The sequence below is a fragment of the Schistocerca nitens genome, chromosome 3 (assembly GCF_023898315.1).
Source record: "Schistocerca nitens isolate TAMUIC-IGC-003100 chromosome 3, iqSchNite1.1, whole genome shotgun sequence".
In the NCBI taxonomy this organism is placed as follows: domain Eukaryota; kingdom Metazoa; phylum Arthropoda; class Insecta; order Orthoptera; family Acrididae; genus Schistocerca; species Schistocerca nitens.
In genome coordinates this window covers 31537118-31556126 of record NC_064616.1, presented here as the reverse complement: position 1 = coordinate 31556126, position 19009 = coordinate 31537118, and the positions used below count along the sequence as shown (strand labels likewise).

At 40.9% G+C, this 19009-nt stretch overlaps 1 protein-coding gene across 2 annotated transcripts in view; it reads right to left on the bottom strand.

Moving 5' to 3' along the window:
• The window catches only part of LOC126247972 (PRA1 family protein 3), a 78629-nt gene that overhangs the window by 17771 nt on the left and 41849 nt on the right, over positions 1 to 19009 (bottom strand). The window contains exon 4 of one of the 2 annotated variants that reach the window (XM_049948538.1): positions 13986 to 14072. The exons of the other annotated variant lie outside the window; for it this stretch is intronic. Within the exon in view, the coding sequence (XP_049804495.1) occupies positions 14008 to 14072 (65 nt within the window). The 3' untranslated portion in view covers positions 13986 to 14007. The remainder of the gene's footprint in view (positions 1 to 13985; positions 14073 to 19009) is intronic. 2 annotated transcript variants of the gene reach the window in all.

The window sequence follows — 19009 nt, the reverse complement described above, 5'->3', positions numbered from 1 at the left end:
AAATCCAATCTAGTGCTGGTTCTTTGTTCTTCCTTTTGTTGTTGCATAAGTATGCAACATCAATATTTTTTGTGACATCAAGAAATACAATGGAATTATTGATAAAAGAAATAAGCATTTTAAATCTTATTAAAAATAGATTTTATCATCGCAAATCTTATATAAATCTCATAACTAAGAATAATTAAAAATGAAATGTAAATCCTAATATTTCAATTTTTGCTTTTTTTTATCTTTTAAGGAAACCAATGCATAAAAAAATCAAAGCATAACAATTCAGAGCACCAAGGGCAATGTACGAAGTCTCAGTCACATTTTTTTTTGGTGTGAATATCATTAGTAAAAGCAACATCATTAATGTTGCTAAATAGCTTTCAATCTGGCACTAATTTCATGGTAAACTAAGCATATCCAAGCATTTTCTCAAAAGCAGGAGTTTGCAACTGATTGTTAATGAAGGTGCTTATTTTCGTTGCATCACTTCTTCTTGTGATTTCTCTTCACTGTGCAATGAGAATAGGACACTCCTGTAATCAGCAAATGTATTCTTCACATGGCAGTAAAAATGTAAGTTGCAGGGTTCACAGAAAGGCATACTCTTTGGCAGAATTACTTTTAATGAACATGTTGGTATTCAGATTTCACTGACAAAACAGCTCATAATGTGAGGAGGTATCACTTTGCTCATCCCAGGAGCCAATAACGTATAGAAACGGCTCCATTTTTTACAGAATGTCACAAAACTTTGTCCAAAAACCAATGATAGGTGTCTTTTTTTGTTTTGTTTTAGGGTGCAAAAACAACTACGATCATGCGGGCCCATGTCAGAACCTGAAAACATTAATGCCAAAAAGGAGTTAATTTTTTTAAGAATAATAGAAATATTCAGTTATCAGCTGCACTATTTTTTTCATTAAATTAACTTCTTGACTAGGTTTGGCAAATAAATTTACCATCCTCAGAAGATCATACAATTAGGCTTGAATCAGAAAGCAATCATCAGGCAAACTCTGGACAATGGAGTCCTACAAAAATGGGTATAAAATAAGAATTAAGTGATAACCAGGGTTGGATCACAATTAACAGCTGATTAAAAACAAGAAGTGTACAGTGAAAACAGAATATAAACATACCTTCATTACTATTTTTACATAGTACAGTCAATCAGTTAAAAAGAAATGTAAAAAATGCAAAGATGTGGTGACCAAAACCGACTTCATATCATAAGCAAAATATTAAAATACCATGAGACACACTACGATTAGCCCTGAAAGACTGATAAAAGATTTCACTTCACTATAAAAGATGAAAAGCAACAAGCACTAGTGTGCCTAAAAGCTTACGAAAACTAAGCACAATAAGGACGCTTGTATCTTTACTATAAGTCAAACAAAACAGAACATCAGTCTTAAAAAGAAATGAAACACCATTATGACCCGACATCATGTGCTAATCAAGTGTATAAATTTATACACAAAAATAACATATCTGGTGAAAAGGGGGCTAAGAATTGGTACAATGACCAAGTTTATTAAATAATCAGCTGACAGTGGTGCCATGGGCCGATGGAGGAGCGGTGCTACATTGAACTTTCATGTATCTCGATGCAGAGACCGGCCGAACAGCAAGTGTGAGACTCCACTGCATTTTTACAAGTTGCCTTTCTGTTTAGGACCTCGACCCACAGCTCTTATAAATTACAGCTGCAGTACAACACATTTACATTAGTACCTTAAAACCTTGTCAAGAAGTTAATAACAAAAATTGTGCAGCTGACGACTGATTATTTCTATTCTTAAAATGTGTTTCACAGCAGCTGACTGACAGCCATGAATAAAATTTTAAAACGAGTTAAAAGCAACTACACAGTAAGCCCAATCGATGGAAGAAAAGAGACCTAAGAACAAGGACTTCCTCTTGGAGAAATGTCCACAAAATATGCCATACAGACAACAGAGGTCCCGAACTAAAGATTAAATGCCCTTCACCATATTGCTATGATGGTTAAAAAGTGAAACGTGGTCAACAGCCCACGTGGCATTCGCTACAACGGCCAGTAACTCAGGCGGCTAACATATATAAGAACCTAAGTGGTTAAGAGAAGGGCATTTGGTCTGGAGATGGTGAACTGTCAAAGGTTGATGACAATTAGCACAAGTAAGATCAGTGGTGACGCTAACGTGACACAAGCTGCTGACAGACAGCAACATGGAGCTCATTGGAAGGAATGGAAGAACTAGCTGGCAGAGATTGCAAGACTGCAACCTTGGCAGCAGCATCAGCAGTCTTATTTCCCCATCAGACAAACGTGACCAGGAACCTAGAAACATCACAGTGGTTCCCTCAAGATTGAGCAATTGGAAGCTTTCTTGGATCCACTGCACTAAGGGATGAATTGCGTACAGCACACACATGCTCTGAAGGATACTGACAGAATCTGAGCAGATGACTTAACTGAAAAGCCTGTGTCGTAAGATGTGCTGCATGCCCTGATAGAGGGCAAAGAGTGCTACTGTAAATACTGAGCAGTGTTCTGAAAGCTGGTACCAAAAATTCTCGGTGCCAATGATGAAGGCACACCTGACACCATGGTCAGTCTGAGAGCTGTCAGTTTACACAAAGGTACTATCTCTAAGTTCCGTGCACAGGTCAACAAACTTACAGTGATAGATTGAATCTGGAGTAGTTTCCTTATGAAACAAATGAAGTCCAAGGTGAAAACGGACCGTTGCACGAAGCCACGGTGGTGAAGGGTTCACATCCACTGGGAGAGTGGCAGGTAGCGTGAAGTTAAGCTGCTGGCGCAATAGTCAAAAGCAAACTCCAGGAGGTAAAAGAAGAGGGAAGTGCCCCATACTGGTGGTCAAATAAGTCATATAAGAAGGAGGCATAGGATGTGTGGCAGGGTATGGCAGACAAACAGCATGCATATCCACTGAGGAGAACATCATGCCAATAATAGTAGTAATTCGGAGGCTTCTTTGTAGGGGCTCTCAACCAGGCTAGTGTAAAAGCGCCAGTGACCAAATGGATTCCATGATGGTGGATTGTATTTAGACAGTGTAAGATGGACAGACATGCAGGTGCATTAATGAAACAACCATAGTCTAGTTTTGAACAGACAAGGGATCAGAACAAAGGCAAGAGGGTGGTCCTATCCGCTCCCCGGTGAGTACCACTTAGGAACACGTAGAACAGAGACCAGATGCAGCGTGTGGCCAGGTAAGACACGTGGGAGGACCAAGAAAGTTTTCTATTAAGCGTGAGCCACAGGCCTTTCATAGTTTCAGCAAACGGAAGAGCAACAGGTTCAAATGTAAGGATGGTGGAAGAAAGCCATTGAGCTGCCAGTTTTGTCAGTGGAAAAGTGAAAGCTATTGTCAATGCTCCATACGTAAAGATGATCGAGACATCGCTGAAGATGCTGGTCAAGGAGCCAAGTCCAGGGAGAACTGCAATAGATCACAAAGTCATTGACGAAAAAAAGAGGCAGAGATGCCTGGCAGGGAACAGGCCATAATAGGGTTAATGGCTACAGCAAAGAGGATGACACTCAGGACAGAGCACTGAGGCACAACGTTTTCCTGGGTAAAGGTGTCTGACAAGGCAGAACCCACATGTAACTTGAAAACTTAGTCCTGAAGGAAAAAGGGCAGGTGGCCTCAGAAACACCACATGCAGATAGTATGGAGGATACCAGTCCTTCAGCAGGTGTCGTAGGCTTCTCCAGAACAAAAAATACAACTACAGTCGTGGTACTTCCACAGAAAACTGTTCACGGCATGGGTTGACAAAGTGATGACATGGTCAACAGCAGAATGTCATGCCTGAAATCCACATTGTGCAGTGGTTAGTAAATTGTGAGACTCTAGCTGCCATACCAGCCGGACATGAATCACACGTTACAGGGAAGGTGTTTGACCTTCCCAGCCTTAGGTATGGGTATGAATGTGCCATCTGCTCAGATACAATTGTATCTATCAAGGAGAAAATGCATGCCTGCAAGAGAAACGTGCTACAACATCTGGATGTTAACATTGTCTGGCCCAGGGGCAGAAGACTGGGATGAAGTGAGAGCATGATCTAGCTCCCTCATAGTAAAGGTGGAATTGTAGCATTCACAAATCTAAGAGGAGATGAGTATCATCCAAGCTGCCTCCACTCATTTCAGATGGACGAAGGTGGGATGATAGTGAGAGGCCTAAAGTGTTGGCCTAAGGTGTTTGAGAGAGAGCAGTAGGGTCCAAAATGACATCACCTCGTTACAGTCAGGGCGGAAATTGAAGACTGGGCCTTGGTCCCAGAGAGCCGTCAGACTTTGGCCCACATGATGGAAGAAGGAGTGGAACTGTTAAAAGAACTAGTAAATGAAATCCAGCTAACTGTTTTGCTTTACTGAATAATGTGATGACACTGCACACACAACTTCAACTGTTTAAAATGAAGACAGCTCATCATCATAAGATGACTGCTAAAACTGTGGAGAGCATGTCTCCACACACAAATTGCGTCATGGCACGCCTCCACCAAGGGACCAGGACACAATGTGGTAAAGATGAAGTGTGAGGAATGGAATGTTCTGCGGCAGTAAGGATAACATTTGTAAGGCATTCTACCTGGTCAACCCAACTGGGGAAATGTTGTTTGTCTAAGGTCGCCAGAGACGAGTAAAGCTGTCAATTGGGTTTACACATAGGTGGGGGTAGGAGTCAGCAAATGGACAGCATCAGTTTCAGAGAGAACGGACCACTCAAGAAGACGGGCAAGCTGGGCATTGCAGAATGAGTGGTCAAATGGGAATAGGTATGCATGGAGTCTGAAAGGAACGAGAGTACTCCAATGTTAAGGCAGATGAGGTCGAGTTGATTGAGAAGGTCAGCCAAGGGCACACTTCTGACAGGTTCTGGAAGAGCCCAAAAGGGAATGTAGTGCATTAAGGTTCTGGAAGAGCCCCGAAGGGGATGGTGTGCATTAAAGTCACAGAGCAGCAGAAAGGGGTGAGGGAGTTGACCAATAAGCTGGAGGAAGTCTGCCCTGGAGATACCGAAAGACAGAGGGATGTAGACATTACAAAAAGAAAAGGTGAAGCTAGAAAGGAAAATTGGACTGCAACAGCTTGCAGTCAGGTGTTCAGTGAGATGGTTTGACTATGAATCATCCCGGATGAGCAGCATGACCCCCCCCCCCCCCCCCCGAGATGGAATGCTGTCCTCAGGAGGAGGGGCAGGTCAAGACTGACAGGAAAGAAATGCGAGAGGTCAAAGTGGTCGCAAGGGGACAATTTTTTTCCTGAAGGCAGAAAGCAAGTGGATGCTGCAATGTAAAGAGCAGCTGTAATTCTTCCTTGTTCGATCTAATGCTGCTGATATTCCATTGGAGGAGAGTCATGATGAGGAAAGGGGAGAAGGGAAAAAATGAAGGGCTGTCACCCTTTGAAGACTCGCTGTTATAGGGCGCAGAGGCTAAAGGATTCTGTTCCACAAGATCTGCAGAGGCATTGACAGTCTATCTGGGCTGGCGTGCAGATTCCAGAGCAGAAAAACAGTTGGCACTGCGCACTGGTGAAACGGGGGTTGGCTGGATGAGTGTATCATGCAGTGACAACACTGAAGAGGATCTCAGAATTAGCGAAGGAGAGGACCGTTTGCCTTTTTTTGATTTCTTGAGCCTTTCAGACTGGCAGATGAAGACTCAGACGTTTCTTGGCTGTAGGGACGTAAGAAATCTTTGCACGAGTATTCCTTCTGTCCTTTCCAACCTGCTGGTTGTGTAGTGGGCGATTTCGCTGCCGGAGACGAAGATTTGGTGGCTTGTCGCACAGCTGGAGGAGAGAGATATGGGGCTGTTACCTTGACACTGGGTGAATTTATAACTGCAGTGCTGAATTTGAGGTCACAAGTCTGCATGACCATGATGTTCATGGAGTGAGACACAGCAAGAACGGTACTGTAAGTGCCAAATGGCAGAATGCAGGTTTTACAACTTGCTAGCGGCAGGGTAAGGCACTTTTTCTTTGACTCAGATCTCCTGGACAGCACACTCATTGAAATACATGAGACATTCTCAGTATGAGGCTGCATCGTCTCCATTGCAATTGATACAGTGGGGAGGTGGAGGAGGAGGGGGCAATCGCCCTAGTGAGCAACACTACCAATTTTTGCCATATTTCGACAGCATATTCCAATGCGATTGTAGTGTTGACATTCGTAACAGTGCATCGGGTTTGGATTTTATGGTTGGAACATGACAACGTCATATTCTGCTCGGACCTTTGATGGAAGCACTACTCTATCAAATGTAATAAATGGAGTGCATGTAGGCACTAAGGTTGGATCGACTTACTTCATTACCCAATGGACTGCAGTGACGTCCTGATCTGACAGGTACGCTTGAATTTCTCCCTCAGTCAGGCCATCTAAAGACCTAGTCTAAATAAAACCACATGCAGAATTCTATGTTTTAATGTTTGATGGGCCTCAACACAAACAGGACAGCCATGGAGGAGTGAAGTTACAAGCAGTTGTTGGGCTTGAAAATCACAATTGGTCTCCAAAAGCACAGTGCCATTACATAAACGAGAGCAGATTTCACAAGGCCTGCAACCAGATCAACACCTTTCTAAATAATGAATGGATTAATCATAGCAAAGGACTGACCACCTTCACCTTCAGTATGTAATACCAGGACTAACTGAAGTGCACCTGAGAGATTCTTGGAATCTTTAGCCTCATTCTGTTTATGTTTAGAAGATGTAGACTGAGATGGTAATCAGCTCATTCTTAGAAAATCCCCCATGATTGCCGGCGCCTGCAATGGCACACAGCTATGGACGGATATGACAGAACAAGTAGTCCTAAGAGTAAACCAAATCGAAAGCCTAGATGCATCAAGATCAGGAGCTGAACAACAATAGGTATGACATATGATACCAGAGCACTGTCGGAAGACAACTGACATCTGAGCCTGCGCTGCTGGCTTTATAGGGCCCATGTAAGTGCCAATGGGCCAGCGTGGCATAACTATTTTAACCCAGTGCTAAAAGTACACAATTTCTTACACATGCCTTACTTAATTTTTATTCCTCAATAAGTGGTAGTGGAGACCAACAGCTATCATAACACCACTTGTGAATAACACACTACCTGTATTCCCATTATGTTGTATTAAATGTCCGGATGCCTCCTTCCTATTTTAAAACTATTTTCTTGCTATTCACTGCAGCTTTACGTCTTGTGGAAGCATTACCTGTGCACACACCTTTTGAGTCTCTACCAGATCCACCTTACTTCTCAATAAAGTCTATCCCAACAGCCAGTGAGGTTTTATATATATAAAAGAGGAAAATACAGGGTGTTTCAAAAGCAGTACATGTATTACAAAGTATTATGTTGTGAAAACTACTGAGCATTGCACCACATCTTGGTTACTGAAGTAAAGATTACATTTTCTAGTTTATAATCAATGCCGTAGCCACTGCGAAATACCTACTCCACAGGAAAAATGATATTGTGTTCTTGAGTTTGTGAAGTATAATTCCATAATTATAATGCAAAGACTTCTCAGGCTGAGGTATCAAACTGAGCTAGCAACTGGATGGAACATTCATAAACAGTATTGACACTCTGTAGACAAGTTGTGTATGTAGAGGCAAGAATCCTGGTCACCCTCATATTTCCAATGAAAATTTCACACAAATTCAAACCGTTTTCCAACATAGTCCTAAAAAATCGACTCATCGCACCAATCAGGAGTTACAAGTGTCTAAAAAAACAATTTGGAATGTTTTGAGAAATATGTTGATTATGAAGTTGTACAAGTTACAGCTGTTACAGGCTCTACGTCACGACGACAAAAACAAACTTGTGGCATTTTCTGATGAGCTTCAGAATGCTATTGGCAATGATGACACTTTTGCACAATGCATTGTGTTCAGTAATGAAGTGACTTTCCACCATACAGGGGAAGTAACAAACACGATGTTCAAATTCAGCACCTACAGAATGCACATGCACACAATGTCAATGTGTTTTGTGCAATATCCCATTCATCTCTTTATGGTCCATTCTTCTGAATGGTAACATGAGAATCAGTCAGCAGTATCTTTCTATGTTATAACTGGCTGTTTCTCAGGATGAATGAGGACAACTTCAGTTTTCAGCAATTCATTTTCTCCCTCACTGGAGTCGCCAAGGTATGAATGTCTGAATAAAACTCTACAGGGTCGCTAGGGTGGTCATCAAACAGCAGGAGAGTTAGCACTTCTCAGCTGGCCTCCACAATTGCCAGATTTGACGCCCTGTGACTTCTTCCAGGGAGGGGAAGGGGTGGGCATGTTCATTAAGGACATTATGCACCGACACAACTGCAGAACCTAGAAGATTTGAACTGGATCTGTACTGTAGTAACACGAGTGACGATGGACGTGCTTATCAGAGTATGGGAGGAATTCAACTATTGATGTGATATTGTACATGTTGCTTGTGGAGGACATATTGAACATCTATAATCTAAACTTGAGAGATTTGTAAATGTGCATCCCAAGTTTCATAATTGTATGTCTTACAGTTTAATAAATACAGGTGCTCAAAATACATATATTCTTTCTAAAACCTCCTGTATAATGTTAACTGTCTCAAGAGACAGATACCTTCATTTCAGACCCACTACAAGGTCCCCACTGATATACTAACATAAGAATTTTAAGATGATGGGAGAGCTGATGGGGTGACTCCAAATTCAAAGCACATTAACATAGATTTCCTTCTGCAGAATTAAAATATAGGTTTATTTAAATAAAAAGTTTGTCTCGGTTCAACACAAAGTATTGGAACCATACAGAACTTCTCAAGGCCTGACCAATCGACATGGATAGGAAATGGAGTATCAGTCTGATGTTTGTAGTGCTACATACAGCACTCACATAGAATGTATTGATGTACAACCAGTATGAAAATCAAGATTTTTCTGTCAATACATGCATAATTTTGATCATGTATGCTTTGTTTATAATTCAATTTTAAATCTATCCTTTCTTTATTAAGCACCCTGTTTCCTGTAAATGTTCCAAAGCCTTTCCAAAGTTAACAGCAGTAGTTCCTGCATGTGTATCCTCAACCTGTTCATTTTCTACTGTAGAATGAGAGTAACTGTCTGCTATCCTCTATATCGATGATTCCAGTTTCATTACAGGTAAGTTGTAGAGTTTATCAATTAAACTGCAGCAGTTTAATCTTAACAAAAACATAGAAGAAGTTAGTAGTATCCTGTAATTGTGTTTTCATTCTCTGACTATCAGATTTTACTCTTGCAACTTTTTAATTCAAACCGGAAACCAACAGTTTACCTGAAGTGAAATATGCAGTACTATGGCCTGTACTATTGCAAACTTTGTGGAATTTTAAGGCATCAGCAATCAGATCAGGAAATTCTTTAAAAATTACATTAAAAAAGCTGGAGATAAGATACCATATTCGAAAACATACAATTGTCAATTTATGCATACATCTTTACTGATGCCATTCATCAGCTACTAAGTTTTTACAGCCAGCTGTATGCAAATTTATATAAACATGCAGGTATATCATTTTATTTTATGTATATAGTATGGCAAAATCTTTTGTTATAATGTGAAATTCAAACACACTGCATATGTGTATTGTTTAGCATTCACTACAGACTAATTCATGAATATAACTGACTACAGGTTTTTTCACCACTTGCTACCTAAAAATAAAACAATAGCAGCTTCTGCACTTGCTAAAAATTTAATGACAGAAATGGAAATTGTTACACCACGAACACGACCCATGACTGCCAAACATGCTCTACTATTTCCATGCTTTTGGAATAGATTCGTTAAAATTTCATTCCTATGTAAGCTTATCTTCTGTACAGAAAAAACCATTCCTGCAGGTGAATGGCATGAGTACATGACTGTCATTATGTGTGACATTACTGGAACTTTTCAGGTGGAGATCACATTGAAGCACACCAGATGATTTGCGCATAAGGCTTACTGCCACATTTTGGACTTTGAGAAAGATTGAATCATTGGTGAGATGGACATGGGAACATCACAACTAATCAAACAGGCAGTTGGTCATAGCACAATGACTGTAGAAAGAGTAATGTCAAGATGGACTTTGGCTGACGGTGTAGCAGCACGAAGTGCAGGCATGGTCCTTCCAAAAGGAGTACACCGTAAGAAGGTAGTTTGACTGGTTATGATGAATAGACAGATGACAACAGCTGAAATCGAGGTAGAAGGTTACAGGTAGTGTCACCACAGACCATCAGGAACAAAATATTGGAGGCTGGGTTTACATCTCAACTCACCATGTGTCACTTACCTCTGACACTGTACCACGGACAGAAGATACTTGCACGGTGTGGAGCGAGAGCCACCTAGGATACAGAGTGGCATTAGGTAGCATTCAGTAAAGTGTCTCGTTTCTGCTTGTGACAGTACTGTATTTGCCAGTGTAGAAGATGCACTTTTTTCCTTCGAAAATAGATGTAAAAACTGGACGAGTCTTATACGCTGTTAGGAAGTTAAGGTAGATACCTATAAACTCCATTTCTTCAAAATTTGTGTGTTTTGACCTAAGGCAATTCACTGTTAGCTTCCCTGCAAATTTTGAGCATTCCATTTGTATAGAATTCAGTGGCTGCACATGCCCCAGCATTAACAGTTTTTATATTGCTCATTCAGGCTTAAGTTATTGATGTGTTCAGTGTGGAGATCCACTTGGGTCATACCTATATTGTGGTTTTATTTGCAAACTATGGCTAAAAAATGGTACTGCTATACTGTTGCATTTAAGCTGCAAGTGACTGCACATGCAAAAAGGAGCATGGAAACAGGGCAGTAGAAAGGCATTTCAGGCCACTTTCAACTGAAAAACAAGAACTTGGTAGCATCAGGAAGATGTTTTAAAGAAAACACCTTACAGTAAATATAATCTGAGAAGTGGACTGTTAAATGATCAAAACTTTAAGCAGAACTCAATACTTGGAGTTTAGAGAACAGACAAGTCAGAATTTCAGTTTCTACAAAAATGATAATTCGTCAAGCGAAAGCATTATCCACTAACAAAGGGATTGTTGACTTTACTGGAGCAACATCATGGTGTTCATGATTAATGACGAGGTATAAACTATACATGTGACCGAGACAAAAATATCGCAGAAGACGGCAGCTGAGTATGAAGAACAAATTGTTGAATTTCATCGATTCATCATTAACGCAAAGAAAAGAGAGAAGTTTGAACTCTCACAAACTGAGAACATGGATGAGACTCCACTAACCTTTGATGTGCCTTCTAACAGAACTGTGGATTCCAAGGGCACAAAAAGTGTTATTGTTAAAACTCTACACAGTTGTTTTATCCTGCTGTGCTGATGGAACTCAATTACCACCACTTTTGGTTTTTTAAAAGGAAGACACTTCCTAAGGAACAATTGCTGAAAGGAGTATTTGTCTATGAACACAATAAAGGCTGGATGGATGGAGGAGGAATGAGGTTGTGGATAGACAAAATTTGGTCTAGGCAACCTGGAGGCCTATTGAGGAAAGCTGCCCTGTTAATATGGGATCAGTTACTTCTCACAGAGCAGAAGTCATTAAAAACAGACAGAATGAATTCAAGACTCTGTTCACTGTAATTCCATGAGGGCTAACTAATGCAGGAACACCTGGAGTGGATAGGCACTTGGTGCAGGGAGTGGCAACTGACCCTTAACATAGACAAATGTAATGTATTGCGAATACATAGAAAGAAGGACCCTTAATTGTATGATTATAAGATGCAGAACAAACACTGGTAGCGGTTACTTCTGTAAAATATCTGGGAGTATGCGTGCAGAACGATTTGAAGTGGAATGATCATATAAAATTAATTGTTGGTAAGGCGGGTACCAGGTTGAGATTCATTGGGAGAGTGCTTAGAAAATGTAGTCCATCAACAAAGGAGGTGGCTTACAAAACACTCGTTCGACCTATACTTGAGTATTGCTCATCAGTGTGGGATCCGTACCAGATCGGGCTGACGGAGGAGGTAGAGAAGATCCAAAGAAGAGCGGCACGTTTCGTCACGGGGTTATTTGGTAACCATGATAGCGTTACGGAGATGTTTAGCAAACTCAAGTGGCAGACTCTGCAAGAGAGGCGCTCTGCATCGCGGTGTAGCTTGCTCGCCAGGTTTCGAGAGGGTGCGTTTCTGGATGAGGTATCGAATATATTGCTTCCCCCTACTTATACCTCCCGAGGAGATCACGAATGTAAAATTAGAGAGAGATTAGAGTGCACACGGAGGCTTTCAGACAGTCGTTCTTCCCGTGAACCATACGCGACTGGAACAGAAAAAGGAGGTAATAAGAGTGGCACATAAAGTGCCCTCCGCCACACACTGTTGGGTGGCTTGCGGAGTATAGATGTAGATGTATATGTAGAAATAGTTTACGTCAACTGTTAGAAGTGTGTATCAATTGATCATTTAAGGGACTTATGAAGGAGGAGTGGAACAGAAGGATTGAATCTACACATTTTAAAAGCACGCTATCACTGTCAGGAAGGAGGAAGAGACCTAGCATTTCTCAAGTTTGTGAGTTTGTCAAGGCTTCGTGGAACACGGGCAAGGCTTCACGGAACACTATGAAAACTGAAACAATGATTAAATAATTTAGGAAGTGTGGAATCAGGAATGCACTGGATGGTACAGAGGATAATTTGATAATTTGTTGTACAAGGATTCAGATTCTGACATGGCAGCTTGAATTCTGAGGATGAATTTTGAGGATTTGAAGGCAAAAATTAAAAGATGAGCAATTTTTCCTGTTTATATTGCCCAGATGTTTCATGTCAAGCACATATATAACTGTGTTGCAGTAGATGTATTGAAACTTTTTCCCTAAAGAAAGTCTTAAAATAGCAAGGCATATCTAAAAAAGTCTTAAAATAACTAGGTGCATCTTTTATGCTAGCAAATAAGGTAGACTGATGCAAACCTGTGTGCAGGTGAGCTGGGGGAAGGTCACAGGAAGCAGCAAAGCAACAGGTCTGATTTGGCAGCTGAAGGGAGGCTGAATGCGTGGCAGTATCTGACAGTGGTAAAACCTGATATACTCTCTAGGATCAGGGTACCCAATGGCATATTCCAGCATAAAAATACAAGGCCCCACACTAAAGTTCTTAACAAATGTGCCTTGATGAATGTACAGATCCTTGACTGGTCTGCCTGGTCCTTGGATATGTCATCCATAGAGCTTGTCTGGTATGCAATGGGGGAGGCATGGAAAGAAGCTTCCAGTCAGTTAAGTTGTGGCAAGAAAACCCTCAAGACAAGATTACTGATGATGATGATGGACATCATTTCTGAATGGAAAGAGTTCAATCATTCAATCATTAACACTTGCACAAAGTTTGATAAATATCAGACTGGTGCTTGGTGGTGTACCACTTTCCAGTTCCAGCAGAGCATATCATTGCATTCATATATCCTACAAGCAGCTACAGTCATCAAAATCTGTTAAGAGCGAATAAAAGATATCTGACTGTTCTGCGCAAAACAACACACGATCAATGCTTTTCTACCATGTCTCCAGAAAAAATGGCTAATATCTTGGGCATTATCAGCACCAACACCAAATCTGTAATTAAATGCCTTATAGATCCACAAGAAGAATTTAATTCTGTATTTTTTGGGGCACATGCTATTATAAATCGTAATTTTTGTTTGTGATGTTTATACAGCCTCATACACAACGAATTCACTGTTAACTTTGTAACAAGATCATTAATTTCCCACATCTTATAAACTAAGCAACAACTGCACTCATTGCAAAATATGTAATGACTTTGTCAAATGAGGAACTCTGAATTTAAAGCAACTAATAATATCTACACTTAAATTTTTATTAATGTCCACCACCTGGAGAGCCTTCACTCTTGATATGTTTGTAATAATATAAGATGTAATGTCTCATACCTTTCTACAGTCATTGCCATATTTACTTTGATTTTGCATCTTTCAATTTTGTACGTGCCTCTCCACTCATTTCACTCGTGAACTTGTCTGTAAAGTGAAATGATGTGCTGATTTTTCATGCAGAATGAAAATTCAGAAAAACTACAAAACAATGATGAACACTCAAATCAGAACACATCTAATGACCTAAACCAAGCTGTTACAGAATAACTAACAGACTGGATAAGCAACAGCAAAATTTGATGGGAATATTATATGTCTGCCTTACAAAAATTACTGAAGAGCCTTAGTTCACTTGGGACCAATTTAAGATTTGTAAATGTAATGTGTTTGAAAGAACTGTAAAATATGAGTAAATATGAAATTTCTAAGTGATAAATTACTACTTTCTACCAGACCTGTAAAACTGCACTACTCTTTGAACATGGGTGTACTACTGCCATCCCTTGATAGGTGATATTTTGATGAGGTCACATTATGAAGTAATACTGTCAGCAGCAAGAAAATCCTTTGACATAAATTGGTGACAATCAGATATCAACATACATATAATGATCTGAATACATGTTCGTTTTTAAGCCAGGATTCTTTAAAAATGACAAGTTGTGAAAATGGAAAGTGAGTTAATAACATAACATTAAGTAATCAAATTATGCATGCTGAGGAGCACTCACGATCTTTCATTATTTACATTGACATCAGCCAATAATACGACCACTTATAAAGAAGGTTTACAAAGTAGTACTAGGACATGTTGAGGATGGAAGTTGTTAAGAAAAATACTGTGTTCAAATGCGAGAACACTATGTATCTTATACTATTCATTTCTACTTCAAACTGAACCTCCATACTCTCATACTCTGTGACTGTAAATAATTAACAGATTACAGTCTGTCGTTACACCCTCTTTACGTGTCTGTGCAGACACTCCCCAAAGAAAGCACCTTATCATACACACATTCTTTAGTGGTTACACTGTGGTCAATAATCTATAAATCATATTCTATTTAAATATTTCCCAGTTGTTATTTGAGAACAGGTTAAAAAGTTTAACAAATCCTACATAGCAATGTTTGAACCATGTACGTGACAACTAGCTAACACCTGTGACAAACCATGCAGGTAACATTGTCTGCTTCTTTATAAAAGTTGAACAAATCAAGACTGTGGAACTATATGGTATGTGCAGGAATCTTTCCATTCAACAATAAACTACTCCAAAGCTGAGTATTTAGGACCAGATTAGGGAGCTTACACAAACACTTCCTTTTCAAATGGACCATCCTGCTAGTCACCAAATGTGATTTAGAGAAAATATAAATCTAGATGGTCTAATGGGGATTTAAACTGTGCTCCTTCCTAAGCAGAGTCCAGCCTGAACTATTGCACCATCATACTTTGTACTTTTAATGAGAAAGATTATACAAAGCAGCTGTGAAAAATGCAGAATACTACTACTACTACTACTACTACTACTACTACTACGTCAGGGAACAATTTATGTTACACACAAAATAATGCTTTCACAGTTTAATATCTCAACATAAAAGTTTTACAGAGAATGGGAGATGCCATTTACATACATACTTATCTCTGTATAACCATTCATTTATCAAACCACAACTTAAGGGCATCCAATCCAATTTAATTTCCTTCTTTCTAATCCATTAATTAATTATATCTAAAAACAAAGATGATGTGACTTACCGAACGAAAGTGCTGGCAGGTCGATAGACACACAAACAAACACAAACATACACACAAAATTCAAGCTTTCGCAACCAACGGTTGCTTCATCAGGAAAGAGGGAAGGAGAGGGAAAGACGAAAGGATGTGGGTTTTAAGGGAGAGGGTAAGGAGTCATTCCAATCCCGGGAGCGGAAAGACTTACCTTAGGGGGAAAAAAGGACAGGTATACACGCGCGCGCCCACCGACCCCCCCCCCCCCCCCCCACACACACACACACTTGTAAAGGCAAAGAGTTTGGGCAGAGATGTCAGTCGAGGCGGAAGTACAGAGGCAAAGATGTTGTTGAAAGGCAGGTGAGGTATGAGCGGCGGCAACTTTAAATTGGCGGAGGTTGAGGCCTGGCGGATAACGAGAGGAGAGGATATACTGAAGGGCAAGTTCCCATCTCCGGAGTTCTGACTGGTTGGTGTTAGTGGGAAGTATCCAGATAACCCGGACGGTGTAACACTGTGCCAAGATGTGCTGGCCGTGCACCAAGGCATGTTTAGCCACAGGGTGATCCTCATTACCAACAACCACTGTCAACACCCCACACCCCTACCTTCTTCCTAAAATTCACAAACCCAATCATCCCAGCCGCCCCATTGTAGCTGGTTACCAAGCCCCCACAGAACGTATCTCTGCCTACGTAGATCAACACCTTCAACCCATTACATGCAGTCTCCCATCCTTCATCAAAGACACCAACCACTTTCTTGAACGCCTGGAATCCTTACCCAATCTGTTACCCCTGGAAACCATCCTTGTAACCATTGATGCCACTTCCTTATACACAAATATTCCGCACGTCCAGGGCCTTGCTGTGATGGAGCACTTCCTGACCCACAACTTCTTCACTTTTGAATGCCAGACATACCAACAATTAAAGGGAAGAGCCATGGGTACCAGGATGGCCCCCTCATACGCCAACCTATTCATGGGTCGCTTAGAGGAAGCCTTCTTGGTTACTCAGGCCTGCAAACCCAAAGTTTGGTACAGATTTATTGATGACATCTTCATGGTCTGGACTCACAGTGAAGAAGAACTCCAGAATTTCCTCTCCAACCTCAACTCCTTTGGTTCCATCAGATTCACCTGGTCCTACTCCAAATCCCATTCCTTGACATTGACCTCCATCTGTCCAATGACCAGCTTCACACGTCCGTCCACATCAAACCCACCAACAAGCAACAGTACCTCCATTATGACAGCTGCCACACATTCCACATCAAACGGTCCCTTCCCTACAGCCTAGGTCTTCGTGGCAAACGAATCTGCTCCAGTCCGGAATCCCTGAACCATTACATCAACAACCTGAAAACAGCTTTCGCATCCCGCAACTACCCTCCTGGCCTGGTACAGTAGCAAATAACTAGAGCCACTTCCTCATCCGCTCAAACCCAGAACCTCCCACAGAAGAACCACAAAAGTGCCCCACTTGTGACAGGATACTTTCCGGGACTGGATCAGACTCTGAATGTGGCTCTCCAGCAGGGATACGACTTCCTCAAATCCTGCCCTGAAATGAGATCCATCCTTCATGAAATCCTCCCCACTCCACCAAGAGTGTCTTTCCGCCGTCCACCTAACCTTCGTAACCTCTTAGTTCATCCCTATGAAATCCCCAAACCACCTTCCCTACCCTCTGGCTCCTACCCTTGTAACCGCCCCGGTGTAAAACCTGTCCCATGCACCCTCCCACCACCACCTACTCCAGTCCCGTAACCCGGAAGGTGTACACGATCAAAGGCAGAGCCACGTGTGAAAGCACGCACGTGATTTACCAACTGACCTGCCTACACTGTGAAGCTTTCTATGTGGGAATGACCAGCAACAAACTGTCCATTCGCATGAATGGACACAGGCACACAGTGTTTGTTTGTAATGATGATCACCCTGTGGCTAAACATGCCTTGGTGCCCGGCCAGCACATCTTGGCACAGTGTTACACTGTCCGGGTTATCTGGATACTTCCCACTAACACCAACCTGTCAGAACTCCGGAGATGGGAACTTGCCCTTCAGTATATCCTCTCCTCTCGTTATCCGCCAGGCCTCAACCTCCGCCAATTTAAAGTTGCCACCGCTCATACCTCACCTGTCTTTCAACAACATCTTTGCCTCTGTACTTCCGCCTCGACTGACATCTCTGCCCAAACTCTTTGCCTTTACAAATGTCTGCTTGTGTCTGTGTATATGCGGATGGATGTGTGCGAGAGAGAGAGAGAGAGAGAGAGAGAGAGAGAGAGAGAGTGTGTATACCTGTCCTTTTCCCCCCCTAAGGTAAGTCTTTCCGCTCCCGGGATTGGAATGACTCCTTACCCTATCCCTTAAAACCCACATCCTTTCGTCTTTCCCTCTCCTTCCCTCTTTCCTGATGAAGCAACCGTTGGTTGCGAAAGCTTGAATTTTGTGTATGTTTGTGTGTCTATCGACCTGCCAGCACTTTCGTTTGGTAAGTCACATCATCTTTGTTTTTAGATATATTTTTCCCACGTGGAATGTTTCCCCTCTATTATATTCATACCATTAATTAATTATCTTTCTATCCTACTCTTCTCAGTACTTCTTTATTTCTCACTATCCATCCAACTTAAATGATGGGCTTATTCTTTAACTGATGTCATTCTTTCCATCCTGTGCCATGTCCAGATCTCAAAAGCTTCACACCTTGCTCCATCTTTCTTTCTTCAGTGCATGTTTTAGCACCATACAGGAGGACACTCCAAACAAAACATTGTATTAGTCTTCTCCTTAAATCTTTGTCCATATCACTGCAGAAAATTCTCCTTTTCTTATAAATGCCTCTTTTGCCATTGCTATTCTTGTTTTTAATTTCTTGCCACTCTTCGAGTTGGTTTCTATCCTGCTTCAAAAATATTTAAAGCTTTGCACATGCTCTAATATTTCTCCATTCAGCATTTTTTTACTCTTATTTCCTCCTCTTGCCATAAAATTCCATTTTCTTGGTACAGATTTTCATTCCATAAATCTTTCCTGTAACTTCAATTGTATTTCTGATATTAATATTAAAGACAGGAATGCCAGAGGCATTACTGTCTATCCCCTAATTTATCAATGACCATTTTGACAATGAGAATACAGTACAAAGTTTCAATTGAAATACAGAAGTAGCTGCAACCAGTTCCTAACATTTATCTTAGGTATCTGTTTATTGCTACTAGAGTTCATAACAATAATGGATAGGCCAAAGTCGATTTACATGTATACAAAGTTAATTAAACATTCAATTTTTGATATTACATAAACAGTCTGTACAACTTAAAATGAAATGA